The 26,688-nt window shown below is 28.0% G+C and overlaps 2 protein-coding genes across 3 annotated transcripts; both read right to left on the minus strand.

Annotated features, from left to right (window-relative positions):
• Positions 1-683: 683 nt before the first annotated feature.
• On the minus strand, positions 684-8,041 carry LOC145187640 (sorting nexin-2-like). Its single transcript, XM_090094506.1, has 15 exons — positions 7,466-8,041; positions 7,099-7,165; positions 6,638-6,681; positions 6,359-6,500; positions 6,150-6,228; positions 5,929-6,004; positions 5,661-5,774; positions 5,348-5,441; positions 4,880-4,927; positions 4,561-4,649; positions 2,827-2,895; positions 2,035-2,178; positions 1,283-1,363; positions 1,121-1,192; positions 684-850 (listed from the first exon to the last, which is right to left on the minus strand). Exons 1-15 carry the CDS (start codon positions 7,769-7,771, stop codon positions 800-802), a joined length of 1,476 nt encoding a protein of 491 aa, XP_089950632.1. The 5' UTR covers positions 7,772-8,041; the 3' UTR covers positions 684-799.
• A 3,407-nt stretch (positions 8,042-11,448) lies between these two features.
• Positions 11,449-18,052, minus strand: LOC145187487 (very-long-chain (3R)-3-hydroxyacyl-CoA dehydratase-like). Of its 2 annotated transcripts, none has more exons than XM_090094554.1 (12): positions 17,381-18,052; positions 16,891-16,933; positions 16,545-16,618; positions 16,155-16,218; positions 15,892-16,016; positions 15,674-15,728; positions 15,191-15,301; positions 14,908-15,035; positions 14,046-14,158; positions 13,693-13,799; positions 11,853-11,984; positions 11,449-11,686 (listed from the first exon to the last, which is right to left on the minus strand). In XM_090094554.1, exons 1-12 carry the CDS (start codon positions 17,459-17,461, stop codon positions 11,604-11,606), a joined length of 1,116 nt encoding a protein of 371 aa, XP_089950680.1. In that variant the 5' UTR covers positions 17,462-18,052; the 3' UTR covers positions 11,449-11,603. The 2 variants fall into 2 exon arrangements, with proteins under 2 accessions (XP_089950680.1, XP_089950683.1); XM_090094557.1 differs by having other exon boundaries at positions 16,598-16,618; positions 17,381-17,655.
• Positions 18,053-26,688: the final 8,636 nt, after the last annotated feature.

The raw sequence follows: 26,688 nt of genomic DNA on the forward strand, positions 1-26,688 counted from the left end.
CCACTTTTAAATCATCTAAACCAGTATTCGCATGTTTTAACCGATGGTGCATGTTCTTCATAAGTTTCTGCAAGCAGATGATGACTTTCAGCATCAGATTTCTTTTGATTAAAGAATAAAAGCAGCGCATGCCGCAAATGATCTTTTGAAGGCTTAAAACTGGTCATTTTTAGTTAAAAAAAATTAAATTTTTGTTCAAAATTTACTAAATAAATTATGCTAAATTTTCAAGATTAATTACTAAATTATAATTTAAAATGCTAAAATCATATTTAAATTTAAAATTTATGCTTATCTTAAAAATTTTTAAAAACCCTCAAAATTAAGTTAACCTCCTAATATTTATATTCTGAAATACAGTCTAAGAAAATTATGCAAAGAAATTTGATTTATAACTAAAAGATTTAAGCAAAAATAAAACCCAAGTCCCTCAGTATGTTTTATTTATTCAAAAAATTATACCATACTAAGTACAAAAAAATATATAAAAGAAATTAATTTTAATTGAAAAGAAAAATATATAAAAGAAATTAATTTAGAAGAAAAACCTCAACAAACTAAAACACAAAATAAAACTTTTTCACAAACTAATTATTATAAAAACAAAAACAAAACATTAAAAAATTTGTTAAAAAAAAGAGAACTCTAAGGTGAAAAAAAAAAAAAAAAAAAAACAATAGAAATTTATTTAGCAACCTGTTCAATGAAAATCAAATTTACAATCTAACACTAAATTTTTTTGCATCTTCTTATTTAAAGATACAACTATTAAGAGTCTGAACAGGAATCAAAACATGTTTCAGCAGATAGCTTTAGCGTCATGACTAAATCCTTCCCAGAGTTGCACAAACTGAAATGAAATGTTAATGAACAAATCAAATTTGGATAAGCATTTCTCTAGTTACATTAGGGTATATAAATCATTTTTAGATTAAGACAATTTTACTCATCCACAAAAAAATAAATAAATAAATAGATAAATAAATTAAAATACATTTTAAAAAATATTAATTTTGCAACTGGTCTAAATGCTGTTAACAAAAAAATATTGATACTTATAATCAATTTTCTCATTGTCCTTTTAAATATATGCAAAAAAAATTGTTTTAAAAAAACTAACCTGTTGCTGCACATTAAGCAAAGACTCCAAATAAGTGATGATCAACTCCTTGAAATCTTTCACTCGCATTTTCTAAATGAATTGTAAATGAAAATATTATTGTAAATAAAAATTAAAAAATTCAGTGCCAAAAAAAAAAAAAAAAAAAAAAAAGAAAAAAACCTCAAATCTAGCCATTTCAATTTTGATTGTTTTTGAAATTGTATTAAAGTCATCTTCTCCTTTTAGAACTCTTTTTTCCCACTAAAACAGCAATAAAAATTAAACTGAGCAACTTGAAAAAACCAAATATATAAATATTCCAACTATTACACAAAGCAATTAAAAATTTATTTTATTTAAAAGATTAAATATTTCTTTATTTTGTTAAAAAAAAAAATTACAGCACTGCTACATCAAATCGGGAATTAAATTTTTTTCTTGTTCTTAAAAAACAAGAAAAGAAGTCAGCTCAATTTGCAGGAATTAAAATAAATATATCAAAACCCTCGCATTTGCAACTTTTGGAGAAATTTCTTTTAGGCATATTCTCATCTTTAATGGTACTTGGCAAAAAACAGAGTTAGGTTCAATTTTCCATTTGTTTTTATTACCCAATTAAAAAAGCATTTTTCAAAGAAATAGGTACACAAAAAATAAAACAAAAAAACAAAAAATATTCAAAGAAATAGGTAAACACAAAAATAAACACAGACAACAGTGAGAGGTTTTATGGGAACAAAACCATTAAAAAAATAAATTTATTAGTTGTTTGAATAGGTAGCAATTAACATATATTTTTAGCTCACTCGAATTAAAACTATTATAATTAAAAAGTATAAAGTTAAAACTAAATCAAAGCAAGCAACTCTATTAGAAAAGACAAATAATTTTAAAAAACAAAACAAAACAAAAAAACAGTTCAATAAAAATACCTCTTTCACTTCATCCTGTGCAGGACCTAACTTATCAGATTTCCCTGCCAGTTCTAATTTTACCAGTGCCTCTCGTTTCTTTGTCAATGTTGTTTGCCCACTCTGCCAACATGACCACACTTTAATACGCTGCGCAAATGCAGCCTAAAATTAGATTTGCTCTAATTTAGTATCATTTGTAATGGATAATTTAGAATTACTTTTCATTTATTTTGTTATAGTTGATTACTTTGCTAGAAATATTGAGTGTTATGTTCAAAATTTAACTTTAAGATGATTAAATCTTCAAGTAAATTGACACCAAATCTTGCAAAAAAATATTAATAAACATAAAATAGGCTGTTTTAGCACTTGGCAAGTAGTGCAGGACCTAGGTACCCAAAACACAGGTATCTATGTATGCATTAAAACATGACACATTAAGTTTTAATGCCATAAGACACTCCAGTAGTTAAAAATATCTGATTTTAGGCACACAAAAATTTTCTTATTTTACAATACTTAAAAAATTACAACTTAAAGAAAAAGAAATATTTCAGAAAAAAAATGCCAATATTAAATAAATCACATGACATTTTCCAACAGTCTCCATTAAAAGCAATAGTATATTCTATTTTCATCCAAAAAAGATCTGTTGAATAAAATCTGTAACCATCAAGAAGAGTCTTTAATTTTTACTAAATTGTTCATTTTTTTATTAAACATTTTTATTAAACATTTTTAGGTTTAACATTTAAGGAACATTTAAATCTTAAACCTAAAAATTAACAATTTAATATTAATATGTAATACCTTCACAGCTCCAATAAGTGAGATATATTCCTTCAATGTTTCAGCCAATGTGTAAAAATCCTTTAAAACCTAAATTTTAAAGGTAGCTGTATTTCTTTGTTAACATCTATTAAAAATATATCTACTTATATGCCAACATATCTATTTAAAACATATCTATTTAAAACATATCTATTTATATACATTAACATATCTATTTAGCATACTAAATCCTAAATTTTAAATAATCTAAAAAAAAAAAGTTGAATATAAAAATCTCAATAACAAATATTTGTAAAAGCAGAAACAATTTGACAAAAACGCTGTAAATTATTTTAATAACTATACTCATAATCAAATACTATAATATCATAAACTACTAATCAAATTGAAATTTTTTTATTTGCTAACTACAGTTGTGATGCACAAAGTAAGTTTAAAACTGTAATTTTATTTTTTATTCATTAAATATTACAACAGAGCATAAATTCAACAATTAATGATAACTAAAATCCTAACTATATTTAAAACTCTTAACATAGCTTAAAAAAACTTTAATTATTGCATTAATGAAAATTATCCTGCACCCTAAACCTTTATCAGCAAGATTACATCATCAAGTATTGATGGTGTTAGATTTGACTTTATTGATTTCTTAAATAATATAAATAAATGTCAAATGATGATACTTTGCTTTCAAGGAACTTATTACCCCCCTTGGTTGAGGTATAGAACTTGTATTTGTTGACAACCACTTTAACTCCATTGCTTTTAGCTCATCTACTTTTGGGTACAATGGACAGTTATAGAGTATTCAGCAATATTCCAAACATCTCTTTGAAAACATTTCAAGTAACACTCATAACTACTCTTCAAATAACAGTTTATCCATCAACATTTATAGGTTTCTCTCTTTAACACTTCCCATACTTAGTGATATTTTTACTTTTTCCATACTGATGTATTTTTCGTCAAATTTATCTTTTGAGGCAATTCCTTTTTCCAACAGCATAAACCCCGCATACATCCCTTTTCTAATTTTAGCATGACACCTCTTGTTTAGGAATAAGCCTGATAATCCTAACAGCAAAATATTTTAAGACTGAAATTCACTGCAAGATTTTTGTTCTTTATCACAAAAGTGATTTTCATTGAATTTAGATAGTTTGGAAACACTTATAACTATTAGAAAAAAGTTGGGAAAGGGGCAAACATGTTCATGACAGAAAAAATAGTTTAAAATATAGGGGTTTGATTTATGAAGTCGATAGATATTTTGTTTCGACCATCTAAATATATTCAAATAATATAAAGTTCAAATTGTAGGAGTTTCAATTGTACAGATTTTGCTGTGTGTACAGTGTATGATGTACAATGTATGATTATGTGATGCAGAAAAATTTTCTGTACAAAAGTGTAAGTATAAACAATGGAACTATTATTCTGTTAAAACAAAAAAATGACATTTAAAACAAAAACAAAGAATAAAAAAAAGTAAACAAATACAAAAAAATATAGATAATTTTTTGAAATGTATGTATGTATGTATGTATGTATGTATGTATGTATGTATGTATGTATGTATGTATGTATGTATGTATGTATGTATGTATGTATGTATGTATGTATATATGTATGTATGCATGCATGCATATAGCAAATTAGCTGTAGATTGATAAAATTTTCAAATCTAAGACACAAATAACAGCAAATAATAGCTGCATTTTATTATTTTTATTAAGCAAATAGAGCTACCTGTTCTTGCTGCACATGCTCTATTTTTTCTTCTAGCTCAGCAAGCTGTGATAATGCACGAGATAAGCCAGTATGCTCTTCACAATTACCTTTGGCACGAAAATAAAAACATATTAGAATTGGTTTTTAATTCTAACAACAGAAAAGTCAAATCAGCAAACTATTAATCAATTACCTACCAAACTTTATGACAAATCTTACATATAGTGACTGTAGAATGTGTCTACAAGTTTAGCCAATTACTTTTACAAAAATAACTTGAATGACAGAAAAGTAATAACTATGATAAGCACCAAATATTTTGAAAATAGTTTCTTACTTAGTAAAGAACAACTTTTTGCAAAAGCAGCTGTGTTGACACAAACATCTAAAACATATATTTAGAAATAATTGACAAATTGGGTAGTAAAATAAATGAAGTAAGAACTTAAAGCAAAATAAATGAAATAAGATTTAAAAGAAATGCTTTCACTAGAAAGTCAAACAGTACATTTGAAATCAAACTTTATAAAACAGATAAAATGATTGATTTTACTATCAATAATAAACTAAAATATTTTGGATATCCTTGAACTTTGTTAAACCACATTGATAACATATAAAATCAAAACTCATTAGAATCTTGTATGAAACTCTTGTATTCTCAGATATTCTAAAATTGTAACTTGTACAGAACAATAGAAGAACAGTTGTAATAACTTACCTTTATTACTTTATGTATTCATGAAATAATATCACAACATAAATGAATGTATAAATTATTAAAATGTATGAAGATTGAAGTTACCCCTTCTGATGCTTACTAACACTTCAGCTGCAGTATGAAGCTTACTAAGTTGTTGATCCAGAACTTCTATTTGGTTTTGTTTTTCCTCAAACCACTGCAAATAAACAGCAAAATTATCACTTTTTGAATCACAGAACTGATCAAATAAAGAACAGAAGGATAAGGGAGCAAATAAGAAGCATTTAAAACAAAGCAAGACTTTGAAAAATGATTTGTAAGTGAAGAAACTCTCAATTTAAATAAGTACTAATAATCTCTTGCTATACTGAATGTTTTCCATAAAAAATGTAGCTATCATGATAACTATACTTACAGTATCATTTTCTACCATCTTGATGGTAATTTTAGAGACAGCATCACCAATGCCTTTAGCAAGTCGTGATAAGCCACCTTTACTTAAGGCAGAAGTATTTTTTGCTCTAGGTAACTGAAAAAACAGAACCATTATAATGTCCAAAAGTGTCACATAAAAAGCTAAGAGGAAAAGCAAACTGATATAGAATTTCTGTACTATTGATATAGGAATGTAAGGAAGATCCCTACCAATTAGTGTAAGAAAATTAAATTAATTTATCAAAAACCTCTTCAGCTTCCAAGAACTCCTTGAAATCTAAATCTTCCACAAGTTGAGAGTGCTTGGCTAATCGATTCATATACCTAAACAACATTATTCTTTTGTTTAATTAAAATTTACCTACACTATTAGATGCGTGAAATACTTATCTTTGGTAATAAACTTAGGTAGCAGTGCATAATGTAGGAAAACTAAAAAATGTAGCCACAAAAAGTAAAAAACTTATACTTTTCTAATTCATGCTGTCTTCTTTCAACAAAATCAGTTGATGATTGATCTTCTTTTGAGCTTTTTACCATAACCATACCTGAGGAGAGGAAACAGAGTACAAAACTGCAGACAAGAATCTTATTATTAACAAAGAACTGAATAAGAAAATTACAGTAAAAAAAAAAAAAAAAAAAAAAATCATTAAAACTAAATACAATTTAACATACCAACAACAGACTTATCTGGTGGAGGAGGCACAATCCGCCCCAAAGCAAGATGTTTTTCATTTAATCTTTCATGCAAACCAAGAAAATCACTAAATCTACGCTTAACACACATCTCTGGACTTTTAAAAGATGGAATAGATGTCTATAAAGGAATTGTTAATATAGGAATTAGTGACTCGTTAACTATGTTTGTAAAATATAAAACAATTTTATAGAACAAACTTATACTGTAATATATCTTAGCTTAAGAGGTTTGGAAAACAAATTTAAAGGACTTGCCTGAGTGGTCACATTATATGCCATGTATGCACTCATACCATCACCTATCCAAAAGTATTATTATATTTATTGTGTTTCAGATATTTTTTTAAAGAAACGTTAAAAAAAAAATAATAATAACAATAAATTAATAAATACTAAATAAACTTTTTATTCTTATAAGAACAATTTTAAACAATTTTTGACAAAAATATTCTATTTCTTAGAAATCAAATGGTAAAAATTTATAAATTTAAATGAAGTAGAAATATATATATTAAATGAAGTAAAATTTAAATGAAGTAGAACTTATAAGTTATAAATTTAAATGAAGTAGAAATAATTTCTACTTCATTTAAATTTATAAATGTATGCATTAAAAACTTCTTATAAGTTTGAAAATTTCACGTATAGATAAGCATAAATCATAATTCACTGAAAAGTTTTAATAAAACTAACTAAATATAATATAACATAAATACCAATTTTTATTGGATCAGAGATTTTAATGGTGATGTCAAATGTATCACCACCTTCTTTTTCAAGTTCCTAAAATGTTAAGAATATATTATATTCAAGTAGCTCTACTAGCTTTTTTTTATACCAGGTAGAAAAATCAGCATTGTTTTTACTTACTCAAAAAAAAAAAAAAAAAAAAAAAAGAGAGAAATAGATTTTAACTTTAACATTTAAGCAGTGCTGTAGATTTAAAGCAAGATTGTTAACCACCTTATGAAATTATTCTGCTATCAACTTGCAGATAATTTTTAAATCCAAAAATAAGTTTATTAATTGTCCAATAGACTTAAATTAAAAAAAAAAGCAATAAATAATAGCAATTTTATATACCTCGTCATCTTCATAAGCAACTTTTTTTTTGTCACCACTTGCTTTGGGTATAGTGGTACTATCAAACGTTGGTTTGTTTTCATTACTTACCGAAACTTGTGAATTTTTATCTTCATTAAATAAATTATCTTCGTCGATTTCATTTTTTATAAATGGAGTTTTTTTATTAGTATTTGATCCAAATATATCATCATGCTCATCCTCGTCCGCCATTTTGAGAGTCTCGTAGGTCACGTGAGTAAATAATACAAAGTTTTGATCGTAGAATAAATATAGGTAAACTGACTGCTTTATAAAAGATGCCATTCAGAATTTCTACGTTTTATATTTTACACTATTTTAAACATAATTATACTTATAAAAAAATTCTAAACATGTCCAACTTTGATTGATTTTAATTTCCGTATTTTCTAGAGTGGTTTTTAGATTGAAACAAGGTCGTGACCATTAACAGTACCAAAACCTAGGCAAGTCAAGACTATTTTATTCGATTAAGTCAAAGAGACTCCGAGTTTGTGAGTAAGATTCTGAGAAAGCTTTTGTTTAACACTTGAAAAACTAACCAACGCGAGAGATAACAGTCTCATAGGCAAGGCTGGATTAAGGGTCTTGGGGGCCGGGAGCCGAAAAATATTTGGGGCCCCATTCCTAAAAAAGTATATTTAAAAATGAATGCAAAAAACATAAGATTACTTTTTTATTTAAATAGAAACTTTTCTTGCTTTCACATTTGCAAAATCAGCGTCTTGAAAGTTTTTATTTTTTAACAGTGTTCTTTCAATTGTCATTAAACAAAGAGCATTTAAACGATCATTTAACATTGAGGAACGGAGATCATTCTTAACTATAGCCATTTTTGAAAATGCTCTCTCTGCACTACAATTAGTAATGGGAAGAGTAAGAAAAATCCGATATGCGATTTTAACATTGGGAAAAACTGATTCTAACTTATTCCTACGAATTGCGTGTAAACATTTAAGTGCTGATATATTTTTTTCATTTGCCATGAACTGGGAAAACTGGATAATTTCGTCAGGGAATTGCGTATCTAAATCTGAAGGATAAATCGTACACAAGGATTTGGCAGCAGCAACAATGATAAGAACACTTTATTTCACTTTTTCAAGTAAGTAAAAAAAGATAAAAGTTGTTCGAACTTTTTTCCAATACAGTTCGAACGTGTTCAAATTCGAACTTTTTTTTTAAAAGTTTAGAGTTTTTATTTTTAATTACATGAGAAATTAATGGAATCAATTTGATTAGAAATTGTTAAAAATTAATTTCCTTAAATAAAATTAATTTAGAATGTCAAGTCATATTTAATAAAAAAATAATACAAACGTTAAAAATCGGGGGCCCCACTGGTACCCTAATTTTTGGGAGCCGGGCGCGTAGGCTCCCAGAAACCCAGGTTAATCCGGCATTGCTCATCGGACACAGGTTTGTTGGTAAGCTGAACGTTCTAACAATGGTAGTAGCCGCTAATCATTTCCCAGATGCAGGTTTGATGTATAGGTTAGCGCTTATATGTATATTTATACCGTAATGTAGAAAAATGTATAAAATAAGCTTTTTTCGATTCTTTATCAAGAAGTAAATCAATTTTTATTAAAAGTTTTAGATTTATACAGTTTGTTTTTATATTTTAAGTGGATGATATAGGTTTAAATATAGGTTTTTTTATACATTGTTTTATCTGCCTAAATTAAACTCTAAAAACAGTTTCTATAGAGCATATTTTTGGTGACCCTGGCCGTAGCAATTTGTAAAATCATATTATTTTTTTTTAAATTTTTTTTTAAAACGTCTCCAACGCAATGATTTTCATTGCGTTGGAGACGTTTTGTTTTTCGGGGCTTTGATTTTCTTTTAATAACAACAAGAAAGTAAAAAGGTACAAACTTCAATATTAAAACAAACTGAGTTCTCTGAACTACATTTAAATAGAGCATTTCAAGCGTTCAAAACAGCACAGTTTATGGAGTGACAGTTTTTATTCCATACATTTTTTTTTTTTTTTTTAACAAAAAGTTTGTTATTTTTGAAAAACAAGTTTGGTAGGTTTTTTTAAATTTCACTATTGCGCAATATCTTAAAGAGTTAAAACAAAATAATGGAAGGTCATGTGAAGGATCACAAATTTTTTAATGATCTTACAACTTTGTATATCTAAACATAAATTATTTTAAATTCGATTAATTTCGAACGGCTGATGTAGAGTAACAAAATTGTTAGCTGAATAACAAAATGGTGTTTAATGCTTGAAATTTAGTGCTAGCCAACTCGCCTGAAACTATTCTATGTCATTTTAAGGTGTATACTGTGTAAAGGCTAATCAAGAAAAAATACTTTTAACACATTTTATTGAAGAGTACGATAATATAAATCACTATTTTTTTGTTCCCTGAACCCTAGGCTCACCTCCTAGTAGTCTTTAAAAGTGCACATCTGTTTCCAACCACTTTATGATTGTGTACTTTCGAAGGTAAACTTTTTTTTTATTTAGAAAAGTGATAACCTGTGCTACATGAATTTTATTAAAATATTTAGAAGAATGTCAATATCAATATATTTTGTATCACTAAGAATGCTGTAAATGTTACAAAAATATAGGTCTTGGCAAATAGTGATTCACTAATAAAACGCAAAGACCTAAAAAAAGATAAAGAAAAGACAAAAGAAAAACATTGGAAGTAAATTCATCTCATAATAAAAAGTAGAATTTCACAAAAATTTACATTGTAACATTCTTATAGCAGACTTTTAAAAGGAAAATATAGATCAAATAGTTAATATAATGTATTCTCCTCTACATGCATATATACAAATTTATACAAATAAAAAGATCTACATGCATATATACAAATTTATACAAATAAAAAGATCTACATGCATATATACAAATTTATACAAATATAAGATGCACTTAGACACAAAGAAAAAAGTTATAGAACTAAAGAACAAAGTAAGCGCAGCTTTTTAGGCAGAAATGATGGAGTGATTTTGAGAACGGATTCTTGGACCTAAACATAAAATCTATTTTTAGAATGTTCGGAAGGGTGTTCCAAAAATCAATACATTGGTATGTTATGGAAATTATTCCATGTTTAGTGGTCTGCTTTAGAGGATTAGTTAAGTTGTTATAAGTGACTGAATTTATATTATGCCCACACGATGTGCTAATGTTAAAGTAGTCATTAGATATGGTAGAACGGAGACTGTTATTGATACCAGACAAATAAACGATTTAGGAACTGGATTAAGTCACGAAGGATTTCGGATGTAAGATACAGGATTTTAGTGGGGAATATTCTAGATTGTCCAAATTTGACATGTACAGTTTAAATATGAACCGAAGATTGAGTAATATAGATAATAACGTTTCAAACTTGACATAGCGTCGAACTTTTGCCAACGTGCCGTTTGAACAGCACAACTTGAGCGTAAGGACATTTATGCGTTTTTTGAAGAAAAGTTTCTCATTTATCACAACACCAAGACAGGTTATATTACTAGATAAGGACTAGTAATATTCTAAAGTTCAAGTATTTTGAAAATTTCTTGTTTAGAAAAGTTTGTTTAGAAAAGTTAATATGTAGAATCTTAAACATTACTATTTCTGTTTTTTTTTTTTTTTTTACGATTGAATGAGATTTTATTTGTTGGAAGGCATTGAATTATCCTGATTAATGTATTTATTTAGTTTTTTTGTAATATGGATCCCTGAGGGATACCAATGTAAACGCTTTTAATGTCTGAGAACATGCCCTTTAGAGTCAAAAAACTGTTGACGATTGGAAAGGTACGATTTGAGCCTCTGAAAGGGCATGCCGCGTACACCATAAGAGTTAATCTCTCTCTCAGAATCATTAATGACTGAAATTTGTTTTAACATTTTACTAAGAAGTCCTTTAATGCCTATAGTATTAACACGGTGTTTTCACCGTCTTTAAATGAAAAATATTTGTAGAAAGTTCTCTCTCTTACAACCTGAACAAGTGATTTTATTTTATCTAAAATATGATTGTACCTATTGAAAAATACACATTTGAATTTTTCGAGATTTCAATATAGTATCCTAAGTCAATCCTTTTTTTTTAAATGAAAAACTTCAAAAAGATAATCGTCTTTCACTCAGCTACTGCAATTTTGCTTTCTTTCTCACACCACCAATTTTACGACATCTAAGTATCCACATGTGTTTCAACATATATACGGCAACTAAACATGTAAGCATATTCATGATAAGGCTAAGAAATACATTTTTATTTTAATTAAATTGAAATGATTATTATCTGTAGTAAATAACTTTATTTTCCCATCGTAACTCTACAGATAAAATCACAATACATAAGAAAAAATTAACAGAATACCAGGGAATACTTACATGGAACATAAACGAAAAGTAAAATTTTCAGAAGGATAGATAAGCTGAATGAAACATTGAGTGAGTTCGGTAAGTTATAATACCATCTTTCTCGATTATCAGCAAGCTCAATAGACTTGTATGTGAAGAAAACTAGAGAAATATTTCATATTTTATCATTTATTACTTTTAATAATATTATTTAAAAAAAAAAACAAACAAAGTCTTTATACATATAGCATGTATTAGTAAGTTGATTTTCATAATATATGGTTAATTATTACTAGTTTAATTATTTAACAAACATATCAACCGATTCAAAACATTGTTCGAATTGTACTTTATCTTTCTACGATTTTTTTGAATAAAATCACTGTTAAGAAATATAAATCTTCATCAAATTAATGACCAAATATTTAATTTTCTGAAACTAAAATTATAGGAGTTTTAGGACAAAATATTTAGCTAAATAAAGCAGTCAAGACATTGCAAGAAAATCATTTATTTTTATACCGTTTTGTAACCTCTATAATTCTTTTCTAGATATATAAAATATTTTTCATTTATCATTCGACACATGAAGAAACAATTCAATCTTCGAAGACATGTCTACGCTTTATTGGAAAAATGAGCAAAGCTCATTTGGTGAAACATTTTCATTTTGAAAATATCCCACGAGCGACAATTGTGTGAACACGTGTGAAAATATTCCACGTGCAATAATTTACCGGATCATCGAACGCTTTGAAGATCTAACATGTAAAAATAAGCACAGTTAACAGCAAACTGCAAAGGAGTTTGACGAAAGGAGAAAAATCCGTCATGATTGACGACGCTTTTGTGCCGAAGCATATGAATCCACCATATATTCCAAAATTCAGGCCAATCGAAGTCTATTTTGGATCTGGTTTATAAGCAAGATCAGACGATTACGAATGAAAAACAGTTGGCGAACGATATAAAAAAATAATAAAAAAAGATCAATATGAAAGTTATGCAAACCATGATGGAAGGCGCATGCATTAAATTACGACAAATTGAAGACAGGAATATTTTTCTAAATTTGATATTATAAACATAACTAGAAACTATGTTTTCATAAATGAGTTCAATTTGTTAGGCTTACAACAATATTGTAGCTAATTTATGATTTTTACTAATGACCCAAGAACAGAGACCTGTTGTAAATAAATCAAAAGAAAACTGGAAAAACCTGTTTACAGAACCATGATTCAAATGTCACAGTCAAAAAATTGTCTATGCTGGAACAACTGATTTAAGAAACATCTACAGACACAGAAAAGGAAGGGTCGAGAAATCTTGCAGGCTTGTTTTACTAAAAGTTTCAAGAAGAAGAAATGTTTCTCAATGAAAATTTTAAGGAAAAGAAAGACAAACAAGTTTTAGATACAAATTTTAAAAATAAAGATAGAGAGATAAGTTTTAGTTAGACTCAAAATACTTTTGAGAGATTTTTAAGATGGAAACGATTCCAACATAAGTAGACATTTTGTGTCAAGAGCTCCAAAAAAGTTAAAAGAAGATTTCTTAATAGAATTTGATTGCATGTTACAATTAGTCAGCCATTAAAAACTATATTTAAGTAAAGATTTAGATTATTTTTATTGAGGAGAAATAAGATAAGTGGCAAGTATAAATATTGCATATATTTTAAGTTTGGAGTTAGCATATTGTTTGTTAAAATTTTGATTAAAAATGAAAACAAAAAATGCTTTACAAATTCTACAAATGAAAATAAGAAAATAAAACACAGAAATATTTTAAAAATTCTTCAAATAATTTAAACAATTTTAAAAAAACAATATAAAACTGTTTTAAACTTTAAATTTGATAGAAATACCTTCAGACAACATTCCCATTGGGTATAAAACAATCCATGCTGAATACCTTAACCATGATAATACATAATTTTCATGTTGATGCAGCGTACTCAAGTAAAATGGATACCTGAGCATATTTTTATAATTGTTAGCAATATTAATAGATTTCTTGTCAGAAATAAATATAATACCATAATTTACTTTTTCAAATTATTGACACATTTATTATTATAATTACATATATTGAGAACAAAATGTATTAAACTTATGTTATATAGAGTAAATGTTATACAAACTTGTTATATAAACTTTCAGTGCATAATTGTTTAGTTTAGGCACTGTGCTATTATTACTATCAGAACATGTAATTTACCTTATGACCTCACTAGCAGACCAAGCAAATATGAGCGGCACAAGAACAAAGCTTGAGTGCAAAATTTTTTCTGGCACAATTAAAATAAATAAACAGAAGTTACGACCACTAACCTAAAAGGTGAAAAAATTTTCAATTATTTATTACTAATGTTATATGCATTAAGAACCTGCATTTTGTTTTTCCATTATCAATGAACAGTAACAAATAAAGTAAAAGCTTCTATATCCGTCTTTTGAAATAAGTTGAATTTTAAAAAATTTACATATATATAGACATACAAAGTTATAAGATTCCAGATAAAAAATTGTGATGCTTCACATGCCTTATATTGGATTGTTTCAACTCTTCAAGAAAATGCACTAAACTAATATTCAATTAAAATCACCAAACTTGTTTTTAAAAAACAAAAAAAATAAAGTATAAATATGAATTTAGTACAAAAAAAACACATGCTGTTTCTAATGCATAAAAAAAAGAAAAAAAAAAAATCTATTTTAATAAACTTTAAAAAATTCAAATTATGTCAAAAAACCTGATATAGAAGTTTGTAATTTACTACTTATCAATAACGATAAATATAATTGGTTATCTCATTCTCAAAGAAATAATTGAGACTTCTCCAGATGTTTGGCTCAGACACCAAAACTTAAAAACTGCAAACCCAAATAAAATAGAACTTTAAAGATTTATTATTATTAATTAACAACAGAAAATCCTAATGCCATCGCTTAATGCATATTGTGCATACTTTTTCTTTATACATCTCTTGCTTATGTTATTGTTTTTATCATTATCATTGTGATTATTATCGTAAAAAATTAGGACACCTGCATCAAAGAAAGTTTGAAAAATAGGAAACCTGAATTAGAGGTGCCAAGACGCCTGTTCTTACAATTCCAATCAAAGGATTCAAAATTTCAACAAAAGATCCTAACTGGCATGTTAGTAAAAGTTCTCCAACTTCTTCAAAAAGAAATAAATGTGCATCTGGAAAAAAAATTACAATAGAAAAGCTTATACAAAATTACTCTGCAAAAATGTAAAAGATTTATTTTAAGAAAAAAAAATTTAAAATTCATAAAATGAATATATAAGTTATTATCAAATAATCACTCCCTTTTTACTTTTAAAACAAAATTTACCTTTTCCATGTTTTATCAAAGCTAGAACTGTTTTTACAAATATTATTGTGTAACATACAGCCTGAAACAAGTTGTATAAAGATAACCAGGCTACCTTGGTATAAATGATTACTAAAGCAATTAGAAATAGCTCTGTTAAAACAACAAAATTGATTTAAGAACCCCTTATTTACTAAAAGCATAACAAGCAAAATTAAACATTTTTCATGTTTACTAAATCTTTTTTAAGTATTAAAAATAATTTTTAAAGATTTTGATAGAAATCTTTATTACAAATAATTAATGATTAGAAAATAAAAATGTAGTTATATACTTAACATGCAGTATGCAAAATATATGCCCTGTTTATTTTTAGCGTAACTTTACATACTATTAACACACAATTTTAATTATGTTTTTATTAAGATTGAAGAAACTACCTTTCAAAACTTGCCATTATAATTAATAAATCTTATGCATGCATGCACGTATGTATGTACTTACAATCACTATTAGCTTTTTCTACATCACTCTTGATTTTTTGTTCAAAAGAAATTTTCTAAAAATGTAAAGATTTATAAATTATAGGAAACTCAAATAAAAAGTAGAAGAAATTTTAACCCATATTCAAAATAATTAGTGGGGAATGTAACTGCAACTACTATCATTTAAAAAACTATATAACTAAAAAATTTTTTCAAAATCGCAAACACAATACCTACATTAATTTTATCTGAAATTTCATTTTTTTCTTTATCCTCTTCAGAATCCTCAACTTTCAATTTATCAAAATCAATCCTTAACCAACCAGGTTTCTTTTCTTGTTTTAAAAGTCGAGGCCAAACTTCTAGTGTAAATTATTTAAAAACTCAATAACATATTAAGCAAAGTTAAGATCATTTTTCTACTGAAAATTATTTAAAAATTCAGTAACACATCAATGAAACCATAAACCATAAACTTCATTCTGTAAAAAACTTTTTACCTGATTTTACTTGTTTTACTATCTCTAATTGAATGTTTCTATCAGTACATTTAGAGTTGCTTTTCTGAAAAAATTAAAAACACTAGAAAAGGTTATATATAAAGTATGAACAATGATGATCAGCAAAATATTGCACATAGCAACATAATCAAAAATCTAGCACATAGCTGTTTAAAACATTCATTTCCAATATAACTGGTTGACTGCAGCTTATATTTAGGTTTCAATAAACTGTTCAAAAAATGAGTATAATTTCATCAGCAGGCTGTGTTGATAATGGCAAATCAGATGCCATAATGTGAACACCAGAGCAACTCTTTGAAAGCAAAACATAATTACAATTTAATTTGAGGAAAAATATTGCCAGAAAACTACTTAAATTAAACAAACCTTAAAGTCAATTTTCTTAAAAAATTCCAAAGTAAAGTTGTAAATGTTTTCACCGTGTGCTCCATGACCAAAACCTTGAAGGTAAAAATAATCTTAAAAACTAATTATACATCATAACCACACATTTATAAAAAGTAACTTAAATAACATTTAGATAAATGGGTCATAAGAAGAAAAAAAATCTAGGGAAATATATTCAGCTGATTTTTTTTTTTTTTTTTTGTATTACAAATATTGTCAAGTTAAAAATTGATTTTCATAACATAATTATTTTTTTTGTATAAATGCACATCATATAAATTCAAAATTTTTAGAATGCATTATTATATTGATTATAATTTCAAACCTTTAAACTTGAAGGTTGTTTCATTCAACTCTATATCTGGATTCTAAAGAAAAAAAAAAAATACGTTCAAATATGATTTGTACATAACTCACCTAATATCTAAGAACATAAAAAATGTATATAAAAACAGAACCACTCAAACAGATTTCCTTCTAACTTCAACAATTATAGCAGAAAGTATGAAGCAATAATAATTATATTGATACATTTATCTACTAGTAAGTTAGAGGTGCCAAGATGCCTGTTCTCATAATTCCAATCATAGGATTCAAAATTTCAAGAAAAGATCCTAACTAGCATGTTAATAAAAGTTCTCCAACCTCTTCAATTTTCTTAGCAAATGCACTCCAGATCACTTTTATATTTTTTTAAGCATACAGTTTATTGCCTCTGCCAATACCACCTAATGATAAGTTAGTATGAGAATCCAATTTGCCTGACCTGTATCCTAAATTAATAGAACATTTAGAGTGTGTTGAATTTATATTACCTTTACATCGCTCAAATCTATGGTAACATTAAGCACAGCTCCGTTTTCAGCCCAACGAATAATTGGAGTAAGCTCTTCCATAGCATATACTTTAAAGGAAATCGCGGTAACTTAAACTTCAGTAGCAAATCTTTATGGCAAAAATACAAACGCCGTCTGTTTATTGACTTTTCCAGAAATTTTTAAAACGGTCGGGTCTTCACCCTCTAATTTTTTAATTTGATGTCTTCAGTAAAATAAACATTTTAGCATTTTAAAACAAAAATTTAAAAAACAAATGAAATTTATATTTGGGGAAAATGACTCAATAAATTCATAAATTTTATGAATTTAAATTCAAATAAGAGAGCTCACACGAAATAACAATTGAGTTGTTTGTTTAATCCAGGGGTTGGAAACCGCAGCTTGCAAACTACATGCGACTCTTTAGCTACAACAGTACATTTCTGAGAATGGCAAGAATTTTTAAAATTCGGACTTTTTTCAATTAGTGATTAATCTGAATTTGTAATTAAGTAATATTTTCAACACTGATTTTAGATATTTAGTTTTTCTCCAGCACGTCTAGTTGCTGAGATTTTGATTGCTTTAACATATAGTTTAGTTATTATAATGTAGTAATACCAATGCTTACTGTTTCATTTATTGTTGTTACAAGGGATTTTGGTGTCTTTTTTTTTTTTAAATGTAAAACGTAATAGCTAATTCTTACGGTCATTATCGAGGCGGTTTGAATATGGCGGTTGGTTGGATTATTTAACCAACGCGTAAGTTATGCAACATATTTGCAACCTGGAACTTTTAAGAGTTAATTTTGCCATGAATATTTAAGAGTTATTTTAAACCAATTGCTTTTAGATAATCAAACACCAACTGCACTTGAACGCATACCGCCCCTATACCATAAACAATCTATTGCACTTTTTGCAATATATGTAATATACAAAAACAATTAAATCTTTTACAGCAAAAATCCTTTACAAATCTAACAGTTCAATTCAAACTGATATAAATATTATCCATTGAAGTTGCCATGAAGAGGTCTTCGCACTGCACACTTGATCAACTTGTTTTAATGTTGATTTTTATTTGTTTCCTGTTCAATACTCTTTGGGATTTTTATTGACAATGCTGCGCTTTTATTCCATCGCAGTAACAAATTTATGCAAATTTATTCCATCGTAACAAATATATGAACATAACCTCTATTTTTGCCTAACACCGTTTTATTTCACTTTGTGTTTTTTGTTTTACATATTAGAATCGTCTTTTATATTCATCAGATATTTTTATTCTATGTATTTAACACAATTAGACTTTAATAAAATATTTATATAGATGCAAAAAAAATTAAAAATTAAACTATTTTCGCGGTAATTTTCATTATAAACTTTGTTTAATTGAAAATGCATTCTCATATGCGTCCGAAACACTACTTATTGCATGATTAACAAAAACTTCTAAAAAAGGTTAAGGCGGCTTTGGGGAATTACCAAAAGTAAATGTCGAAGCTTAGAAAACTCCTTTTTGAAACGTAAATGGTAGTTTCAGAATACTTGATAAACTTTTCGTAAAAAACCATGCAGACCTTACATAAACCTTACACTCCTTAAATAAACCTTTTTTCCTTTTCTATATTCTTTCTAACAACATTGGAAGATACTGCCATTTCAAAAAGTTCATTAAATATTTCATTACTTGATCATTTAAAGATCATTTAAGTACCATGAGAAATTTTAAAAATTTTAAAACTCTATCTTCACAGCAAAGATTTTTTGCGTAAGATGTAGAGACCTCTCTAAAAGCTTTTAAAGGGGGACTTTGATCATTGCGTAATAGAAAACGAATCTTTAGCTACTTTTTTTTTTGCTAGTTCTTTGATTTTTGCAAAAATTGAAAAACTAACAAAAAACAAACAAACAAACAAACAAAAAACAGTCGAAAAATGAATTTCCGAACAAAATTAAAAAAGCAAAAGAACAGTTTCCATCGTTTCAAATATATTGCAACATTTGATAGTTTTACTACTTTAGAGGGAATGCAATTTTAGTTTTGACTTTCTTTTATTTGCTTGGCCTCTAGCAAAGATGTATCTTTAGATACTCTACAAACAGTACTTGTATGGTGCTAATGACAAACAGGAGAAGACATTGGCACCATATATCTTTTGCTTAAGAAAACTATCAGCTCTGTATTAGTAAATGAAAAATGGATGTGGAATTACTCACTTGATACTTTTCACGAACTTAGAACAACATTAATTGACTAAGTGAAGACGACCATGCATCTTATTGTATCAACTCACAATATCCATCATGTATTAACAATTTAAACATGAAAGCTGAAGAACTTTTTATTCACTAACTTATTTACAAAAAGCTTATTTCAAAATAAATTTCAATCAATAGAATTTTCTAGAACAAAACAAAACAGTTATAGATCATCAACACCAACCAAAAACACAAATATAATTTTACAATTACAAACCCAAATAACAATTCAGCAGCTTGCTTTAGTAGCCAGAAGCATTCAATATTATTTGTATTAATGAGAACTTTTCTCAAAGTATATTGAAAGGAAATTTTGATAGAACGAACCGTGAAAATTTAACTCGGGTTGATTATTATATACAAAATCGACTTCAAACTTTTTTTGGCATTTTTACTTTAACAGGCCAATTATTGCTACAAAGTTGGTTTTGTTTATCTAATGAATCTTGTGAATGAAATGGGTTTAAATATTTAAGACAAAAAAACTTTTTACTTTTTCTATTTAATATTTGTGATGATAATAACATATTAGTAATTAGACAATGGTGTATTTTGTTTCCGTCCAAGATAAGCAATAGGTTGAAATGGAGACGTTTGGTATCCACTTCAGCATCAGATTTTTTTACATATTCTAAGGGGTATACACTTGTTCCATAAACAAACGTGTAGTTCGGTGTACTTGGATTTTTCTCCTCAAACTTGTTTATAGATTTAATACTTACAATGTATACAATACCAGTCTTATTTGGTTCATTTTCCTGGCGTTTGAGATTTGTATCCTTCTTTATTATGATCTTCAGGATAGTTTGTTTGCAATACTGACCAAAGGAAACGTTTTCCATTCACATTTTTCATTAGATTATAGCCTTTTTTAGAAGCTTGCTTTTTTAGAAGTGGTATGCATGAGTGGTATCATATAACTCATTTAAGTTCCTTCTAAATTCACTTTTATTTTAAGATAAAAGTTCCTTCTAAATTCTGAATTTAAAATTTTATTTTAAGATAAAAGTTTTTTTTGTTCTTTAATGATATCCCCTGTTAAAGTATTTTTCTCATTACACATTTAAGAATGGGCTTTACCTTGGTTTTTGTGTTGCCAGCCTGATAACGTTTTAGTGCTGCTCTAACAGCTTTGAAAAAAGATTTTGGATAATATATTTTACCATTAATTCGTTGTACTACATCAGTGTCAATAGCAATAACATTTACAAACTTTTTCAAATTAGACTTTTCTTTCCGGACTTGAAATGTTCTTAAAAGCTTCTTCTCTTGGTTTTGATTTATGTTTGATGATTGATTGGGATTGATTTATTGTAGATCGTGGTGAACATTTGTATTGGTGCTTTTTATTTGCTTATCAATACTATATAATCATTTATCTCAATCAATAACATTTCGGTTGTTTCATCGATTTGACCTGGCTTTAGACTAGTTGGATCTGAACATTTTTTCTGTTGTAAGAATATTGCTAAATTTAAGATACATTTATGAAAAGTACATTAGCAGAGTGGCATGCAGTTTTCACCCCCCTTTCACCATAACTTGAATTTGATGCAGCAGTTGCATCATTTATTAATTTAATCAACTCAGCCTTTCTTAGTTTGGAATACAAAGTTGGGGTGAGTTCTTGTGAAAGGGGTTTGACCACTACATGTATATGTTCTATGAATGCAGCAGGTGAATTTATGCTTCCTATGGTAATATTTAAAAGTGCTCAGAGGAACAATTGCTTAAAAAAAAATTACTGTTTATTTTGGATAGGTACTCTACGCATTAAAAAAAAAAATATATATCAAGGCTATCGATCTAACGTGTGAGTATGGCATTATTATGCTATCTTCTCCTGCTCACACAACGTATCGCCTCCAATCATTAGAAAAATTTTTTTCAAATCTCTGAAAACCAATTATAATGAAACATCATCTACTTGGTTAAGAACAAATGCCGGCAGCGCTAATAAAAAAATTACTGTATGAACTATTGGGAATTGCATACTCAAAAATGGATATTTTTTGAATGGATTTTAATCTACTGGTGCTTCGCCTTGCAACAGACATGAATTTCAGGATGAAGATTTTTGCACTGAAATTCAAAATTCAATGATTGATGAGTCTTTGCGCCCAAATGCAAATCATAAAGTGAGTAATAAAACTCACACCAAACAACATAAGAAACTCAAGAAAAAGAAGCAACGATGGATTTATCACAACTCCTTAAACTTCAAATCTAATAAAACAGCAGTTAAATATGTTATGTTCAATTCCAAATATAATAAAGGTAAGCCATACAAGCTCCAGCAGTCGAAATAACGTCAAGTGTAAATAAAGAAAATGTAAAAAATGCAATGAAGAGAAAGAAAGATGCAATCACTATAAAGGAATCAACATTAAAAATGGGAAAAAAAAAAAGAAATACAACTATGGACATAGGCGATTGGTTTTGTTATCTTTATGTAGAAGATCAAAAGGAAAATATGATTGTGCGTAAAATGAAAAACATGGGTGCACAATCTAATCGCAGGAGCTCACAAAAAAATAAAGAAATATGTGTGTGATGCCTGTGCTTATTGAAAATTAATTCTTTATTGAATTCTTTTTTTCGCTACTGAATCTTAGCTTTTAACAAAATGAATATTCTTAATGAATTTAGTCTAAATAAATACCTAATAATTGCATTTTTAGGTAGGTACGACTTAAGCCCAAGATGGTACCACTTAAGACACTGGTTTTGTAAGTCTTACCCTAGCAACTTTTTTGTAATTAGATGTTTTAGAGTTGTTCACATAGATAAAAACAATATATATATACTTTTTTGTTTCAAATTTTAAAAAACTATAGAGCAAAGTAACGGTAAAATAGGAGTAAAATTTATCAGTATCAAATAGTATACCCATCAGATGAGTTGAATTTTTAATGGAAATTAGAATTGCTATTTTTTTAAATGCTTGCATTAGTTTTAAATTAAATAAAAGTAAAGTGCTTTTTTGCTCAAAAGAAAAAAAAAATTACGGTGTTTCATACAAATATCCAAAAATAGCATTAGCCCTGATATCAGCATCTTAGAGGCCATCATCAGAATGAGAGAGCACCTTCAACTGTATGTGAGCTAGGAAAATTTTATAACCTTTTTTTTCATTTTTGTGTCAAGATTCATTAGCCCTTTCATTCACCAATTATTTTTCCATAACTAACATAACCCATAAAAAATCATCAACAAAATGACAGCAGTACAATGAAATGTTAAAGCCTAGGTGGGAAGAAAAACATAATGACTCTTTCAACATATTTCATCGAGTGAATTTGTTTTTGCCGATACAAATTATCAAGTGAACCTATTTTGGCTTTTGATGCTCCGCAAAAAAATATACAGCTAAATATAAATGTGAGTAATTGTGCAATAGGAAAAACGATTGCGCATATCAAATGTATCGACATGGAGCCAATATACTATATAAGTAGATTATTTTGTTCAGCTTGGTTAAAAATACGAAAAAAGACGTTTGTGCTTTCATATGGGGTATTGAAAAGCTGCGTTTATGTTTAAATAGGAAAAAGGTTTAACGTTGAAGTGGACAACAAATCATTGAAGTTTTTTTATTCTTATGAATCTATACAATTTGTAAAAATCATTGAAGTTTTTTTATTCTTATGAATCTATTTGTAAAAATCTATCAAAGTTAAACGCATTCTTAAATATCTTTAACTTATTTTACATTGCATGCCTGGAAATTAAATTGCTGGCATACGAAGTCGATATAGTATGTTAAAAAGAAGGGGGAAAGTAGCGCAGATATTATTTCAAAAAACTATATTTTATGCCAAGTATATAATGGATCATTGATGCAGTAGCAGCTGATGTAATTTTTTTAGTGACAAATATTGACACCCAAATCCATTTCACTTAAAGAAATAAAAATGGAGACAGCAGCAGATATCAGTTTAATATTTGTAAGAAACTACTTATTGTCTGAAAAATGGTATGACAATACTTGAACGAGAACGAAAAAATACTTGAATACCGAGATGAAAAATTTTTTATTTTATAAACTTCACATTTTAATTGTCAAACAACAAATATCCAGAGTTAGTGCTTTTGTAACTATCTTTTAAGGGTGAATGTGTGTGTGTGCGCGCGTGCGTGTAAGAAAAAAGTTTCTTTTTATTTATAAACTAATATCCTTAATTATTTATAAATAATTTGAGTTTATGGTCTCTGATTTTTCTCGGTGACCCTGATCATAAGATCAATTCTCATAAGGAGCAGCTTTTTTGAAAATATCTAAAGCTTTAAAACTATGATAATAATAAATCAATCTCTGTTCAACTATAAATTTATTTTTTGTAAAAAAATGAAAGAAAAAAACATACAAAAAAAAAATTGTATTTAAAATAGAAACTAAAATATCAATACAATTGATTCATAAGTCCAAATAATCATGATTAACTTTATCCTCGCCATAATTATTTTTTTTGTCGTAATGTGAATTTGTTATTGAAAGAGTTCTTAGCATTTTATCGCTATTATCATTAAATGAATTAGTATTTTTGATATTCTCATAGGAGTAATTATCAATTACACATTCTTAAATTCCTTCTGATAAACCTTGATCCGAGTTGTTAGAGTTGACGATTGTAATTGCCTGATAACTATTAGAAATTTTGTTCATTTCTTGCTCGCTCTTCTTCTCCTATTTACAAAGTCATATTTAATAAATGGTAAGAATAAATGATAAAAGTAGACGAAACAATCTGAAAAAAAAAACAAAAATAAAACAGCAATAAAAAAACAACACATTGATTAAACAGCTACAGTATAATACAAATGAAACATACTCCTTCACTGGGGATTTGTTCTTCAAAAGCTTTAATTTTTTTCCTAGAAAAAGTGTTTAGATAAAAGTCTTGAATGATATTATTACTCACGTAACTCATATCACGTGAGTGAAAAGCAAAAACTAAAAAAAAGTTTTAAAACAGTTTGTATAAAGATTTGAATATTGGTTAAATTCTTTCGATAAGGAGCCTGAGTAGTGTGTTAAGGTTCTTCCTCTATGCCGTTCTTGTTGTGCAAGTATTTAATTCACGAGGCGTTATGTTATTGGTTTTAATCCACTACTTTACAGTCAACTAAATTCTTTAATTTTATATATTCAATCACATATTGGTGAAAGAATTTTTTTTTTAGATATTTCACATATAGTTAAAAATCGGCAATTGGACTTTCGGAGTTATTGGAAGGCGTGGGCGTGCAGCTACTCGTAAACCATTTTTAAGACCAATTAATAAGACAAAAAAACTAAATTAGGCTAAAAGTCATCAACATTGGTCAATTGAAGAATGGAAAAAACGTCCTTTGGACAGATGAATCCAAGTTTGAAGTTTTTGGTTCAAAAACGTGTTTTCGTGCGAAGATTAGCAGGGGAAAGGTATTCGGAAGAATGTTTAATACCCACTGTGAAACATGGGGGTGGATCTGTGGTCGTTTGGGGATGGTTTGGTGGGGGGAATATTGGAAACCTATACAAAATTGAAGGAATTATGACAAAAGAGGTGTACAAAGAAATTTTAGAACATCAAATGCTGCCTTCTGGTGAGAGGTTATTTTCCGATCAGTATGTTTTTATGCACAATAATGATCCAAAACATATCAGCAAAATATGCAAAACTTATTTAGCAGATCTTTAAAGCCAGAAAATATTAAATATAATGGAATGGCCACCACAATCACCAGATCTTAATCCGATCAAGTTGTTGTGGGGAGAACTTGATAGGAATGTGCGAGAAGAACAGCCATCTTTTGTTTATTCACTTATTTTTAAAAATTCCTAGCCTGCCTCAAACTTTTTGTCGGTAGTGTGTGTGAGTGTTTGTGTGAGTGTGCTTTTATATATATATATATATATATATATATATATATATATATATATATATATATATATATATATATATATACAGTGGGTGCGAAAAGTATCCGACACAAAAGAAAAACTTTATTTAAATAAAGCTTATTTAACAAAATAACATAAACAAACACTATTCTAATGTAATTTTACATCGGAAATACAAATATTATATCAAAACAACATTATTATCAAATATTGACTTGATAATTGCAATTTTGTAAAAATTAAGGTTCAAAAAGTATCCAACACATCGTAAAAAATTTACTCAATACTTCGTCATGTGACCTTTAGCAGCCAAAACTGCTTCTAAACGATTGGAATACTTGTTCACAAGGTTATCACATATGCTAATAGGAATTTTAGCCCACTCTTCCTTGCATATTTTTTTCAATTGGATAAGATTTCTTGGATCTCTCTCCTGTACCCTCAATTTCAATTCCCGCCACAGATTTTCAATTGGATTGAGGTCAGGTGATTGGCTTGGCCATTCTAATAAGTCAATTTCCCTGTCCTGAAACCATGTACGAGTTGCCCTAGCCGTGTGCTTAGGGTCATTGTCTTGTTGGAATATCCAACCTCGAGGAAGGTTCAATTTTTTGGCTGACTTCACGAGACATCCCTCAAGAATGCCCCGATACATTCGGAGTTCATCCTTCCATCTATGATTTCCAATACCCCAGGGCCTGCAGAAGAGAAACAACCCCAAACAATATGCTGCCGCCTCCAAACTTCACTGTTGGGACCGTATTCTTCGGGTGAAACGCTGAGCTCTTCTGTCTCCAAATACGAATGACACAGTTCTGACAAAACAACTCTTTTTTAGTCTCATCTGACCATAATATTTTATCCCAAAAGCTTGAAGGTTTACTCAAGTGCTCTTCAGCAAAGTTCCGGCGTTTCTTTACGTGAACTTCCTTTCAAGAGAGGGTTTTTTCTTGGTGACTGAGAGTGGAATCCTCTCTCTCGAAGAACTGTCCTAATTGTATTCTTGCAAACATTTGTCCCAGATGATTGCAAGTCCTTTTGCAATTCAGAGCGAGTTAGTCGAGGATTATTCTGTACTTTTCGAACTAAATTCCTAGCTGTACGGTTAGACATTTTTTTAGGACGCTCTGAACGAGGCAGACTAGTCGAAA

The sequence above is a fragment of the Hydra viridissima genome, unplaced genomic scaffold (assembly GCF_058129835.1).
Source record: "Hydra viridissima isolate aposymbiotic clone 2 unplaced genomic scaffold, HvirCarnegie_v1 scaffold_1, whole genome shotgun sequence".
Classification (NCBI taxonomy): domain Eukaryota; kingdom Metazoa; phylum Cnidaria; class Hydrozoa; order Anthoathecata; family Hydridae; genus Hydra; species Hydra viridissima.

Excerpts from the sequence above, each read along its gene's own strand:
- LOC145187640 (XM_090094506.1), bottom strand. The coding sequence starts at position 7,771 with ATGGCATCTTTTATAAAGCAGTCAGTTTACCTATATTTATTCTACGAT. Across the intron at positions 1,193-1,282 it reads TTGAAATGGCTAGATTTGAG|AAAATGCGAGTGAAAGATTT; the intron begins GTTTTTTTCTTT and ends CAATTCATTTAG. Across the intron at positions 851-1,120 it reads TGCTTAATGTGCAGCAACAG|TTTGTGCAACTCTGGGAAGG; the intron begins GTTAGTTTTTTT and ends ATTTCATTTCAG.
- LOC145187487 (XM_090094554.1), bottom strand. The coding sequence starts at position 17,461 with ATGGAAGAGCTTACTCCAATTATTCGTTGGGCTGAAAACGGAGCTGTG. Across the intron at positions 16,934-17,380 it reads TAGATTTGAGCGATGTAAAG|AATCCAGATATAGAGTTGAA; the intron begins GTAATATAAATT and ends TTTTTTCTTTAG. Across the intron at positions 16,619-16,890 it reads AACAACCTTCAAGTTTAAAG|GTTTTGGTCATGGAGCACAC; the intron begins GTTTGAAATTAT and ends TTTACCTTCAAG.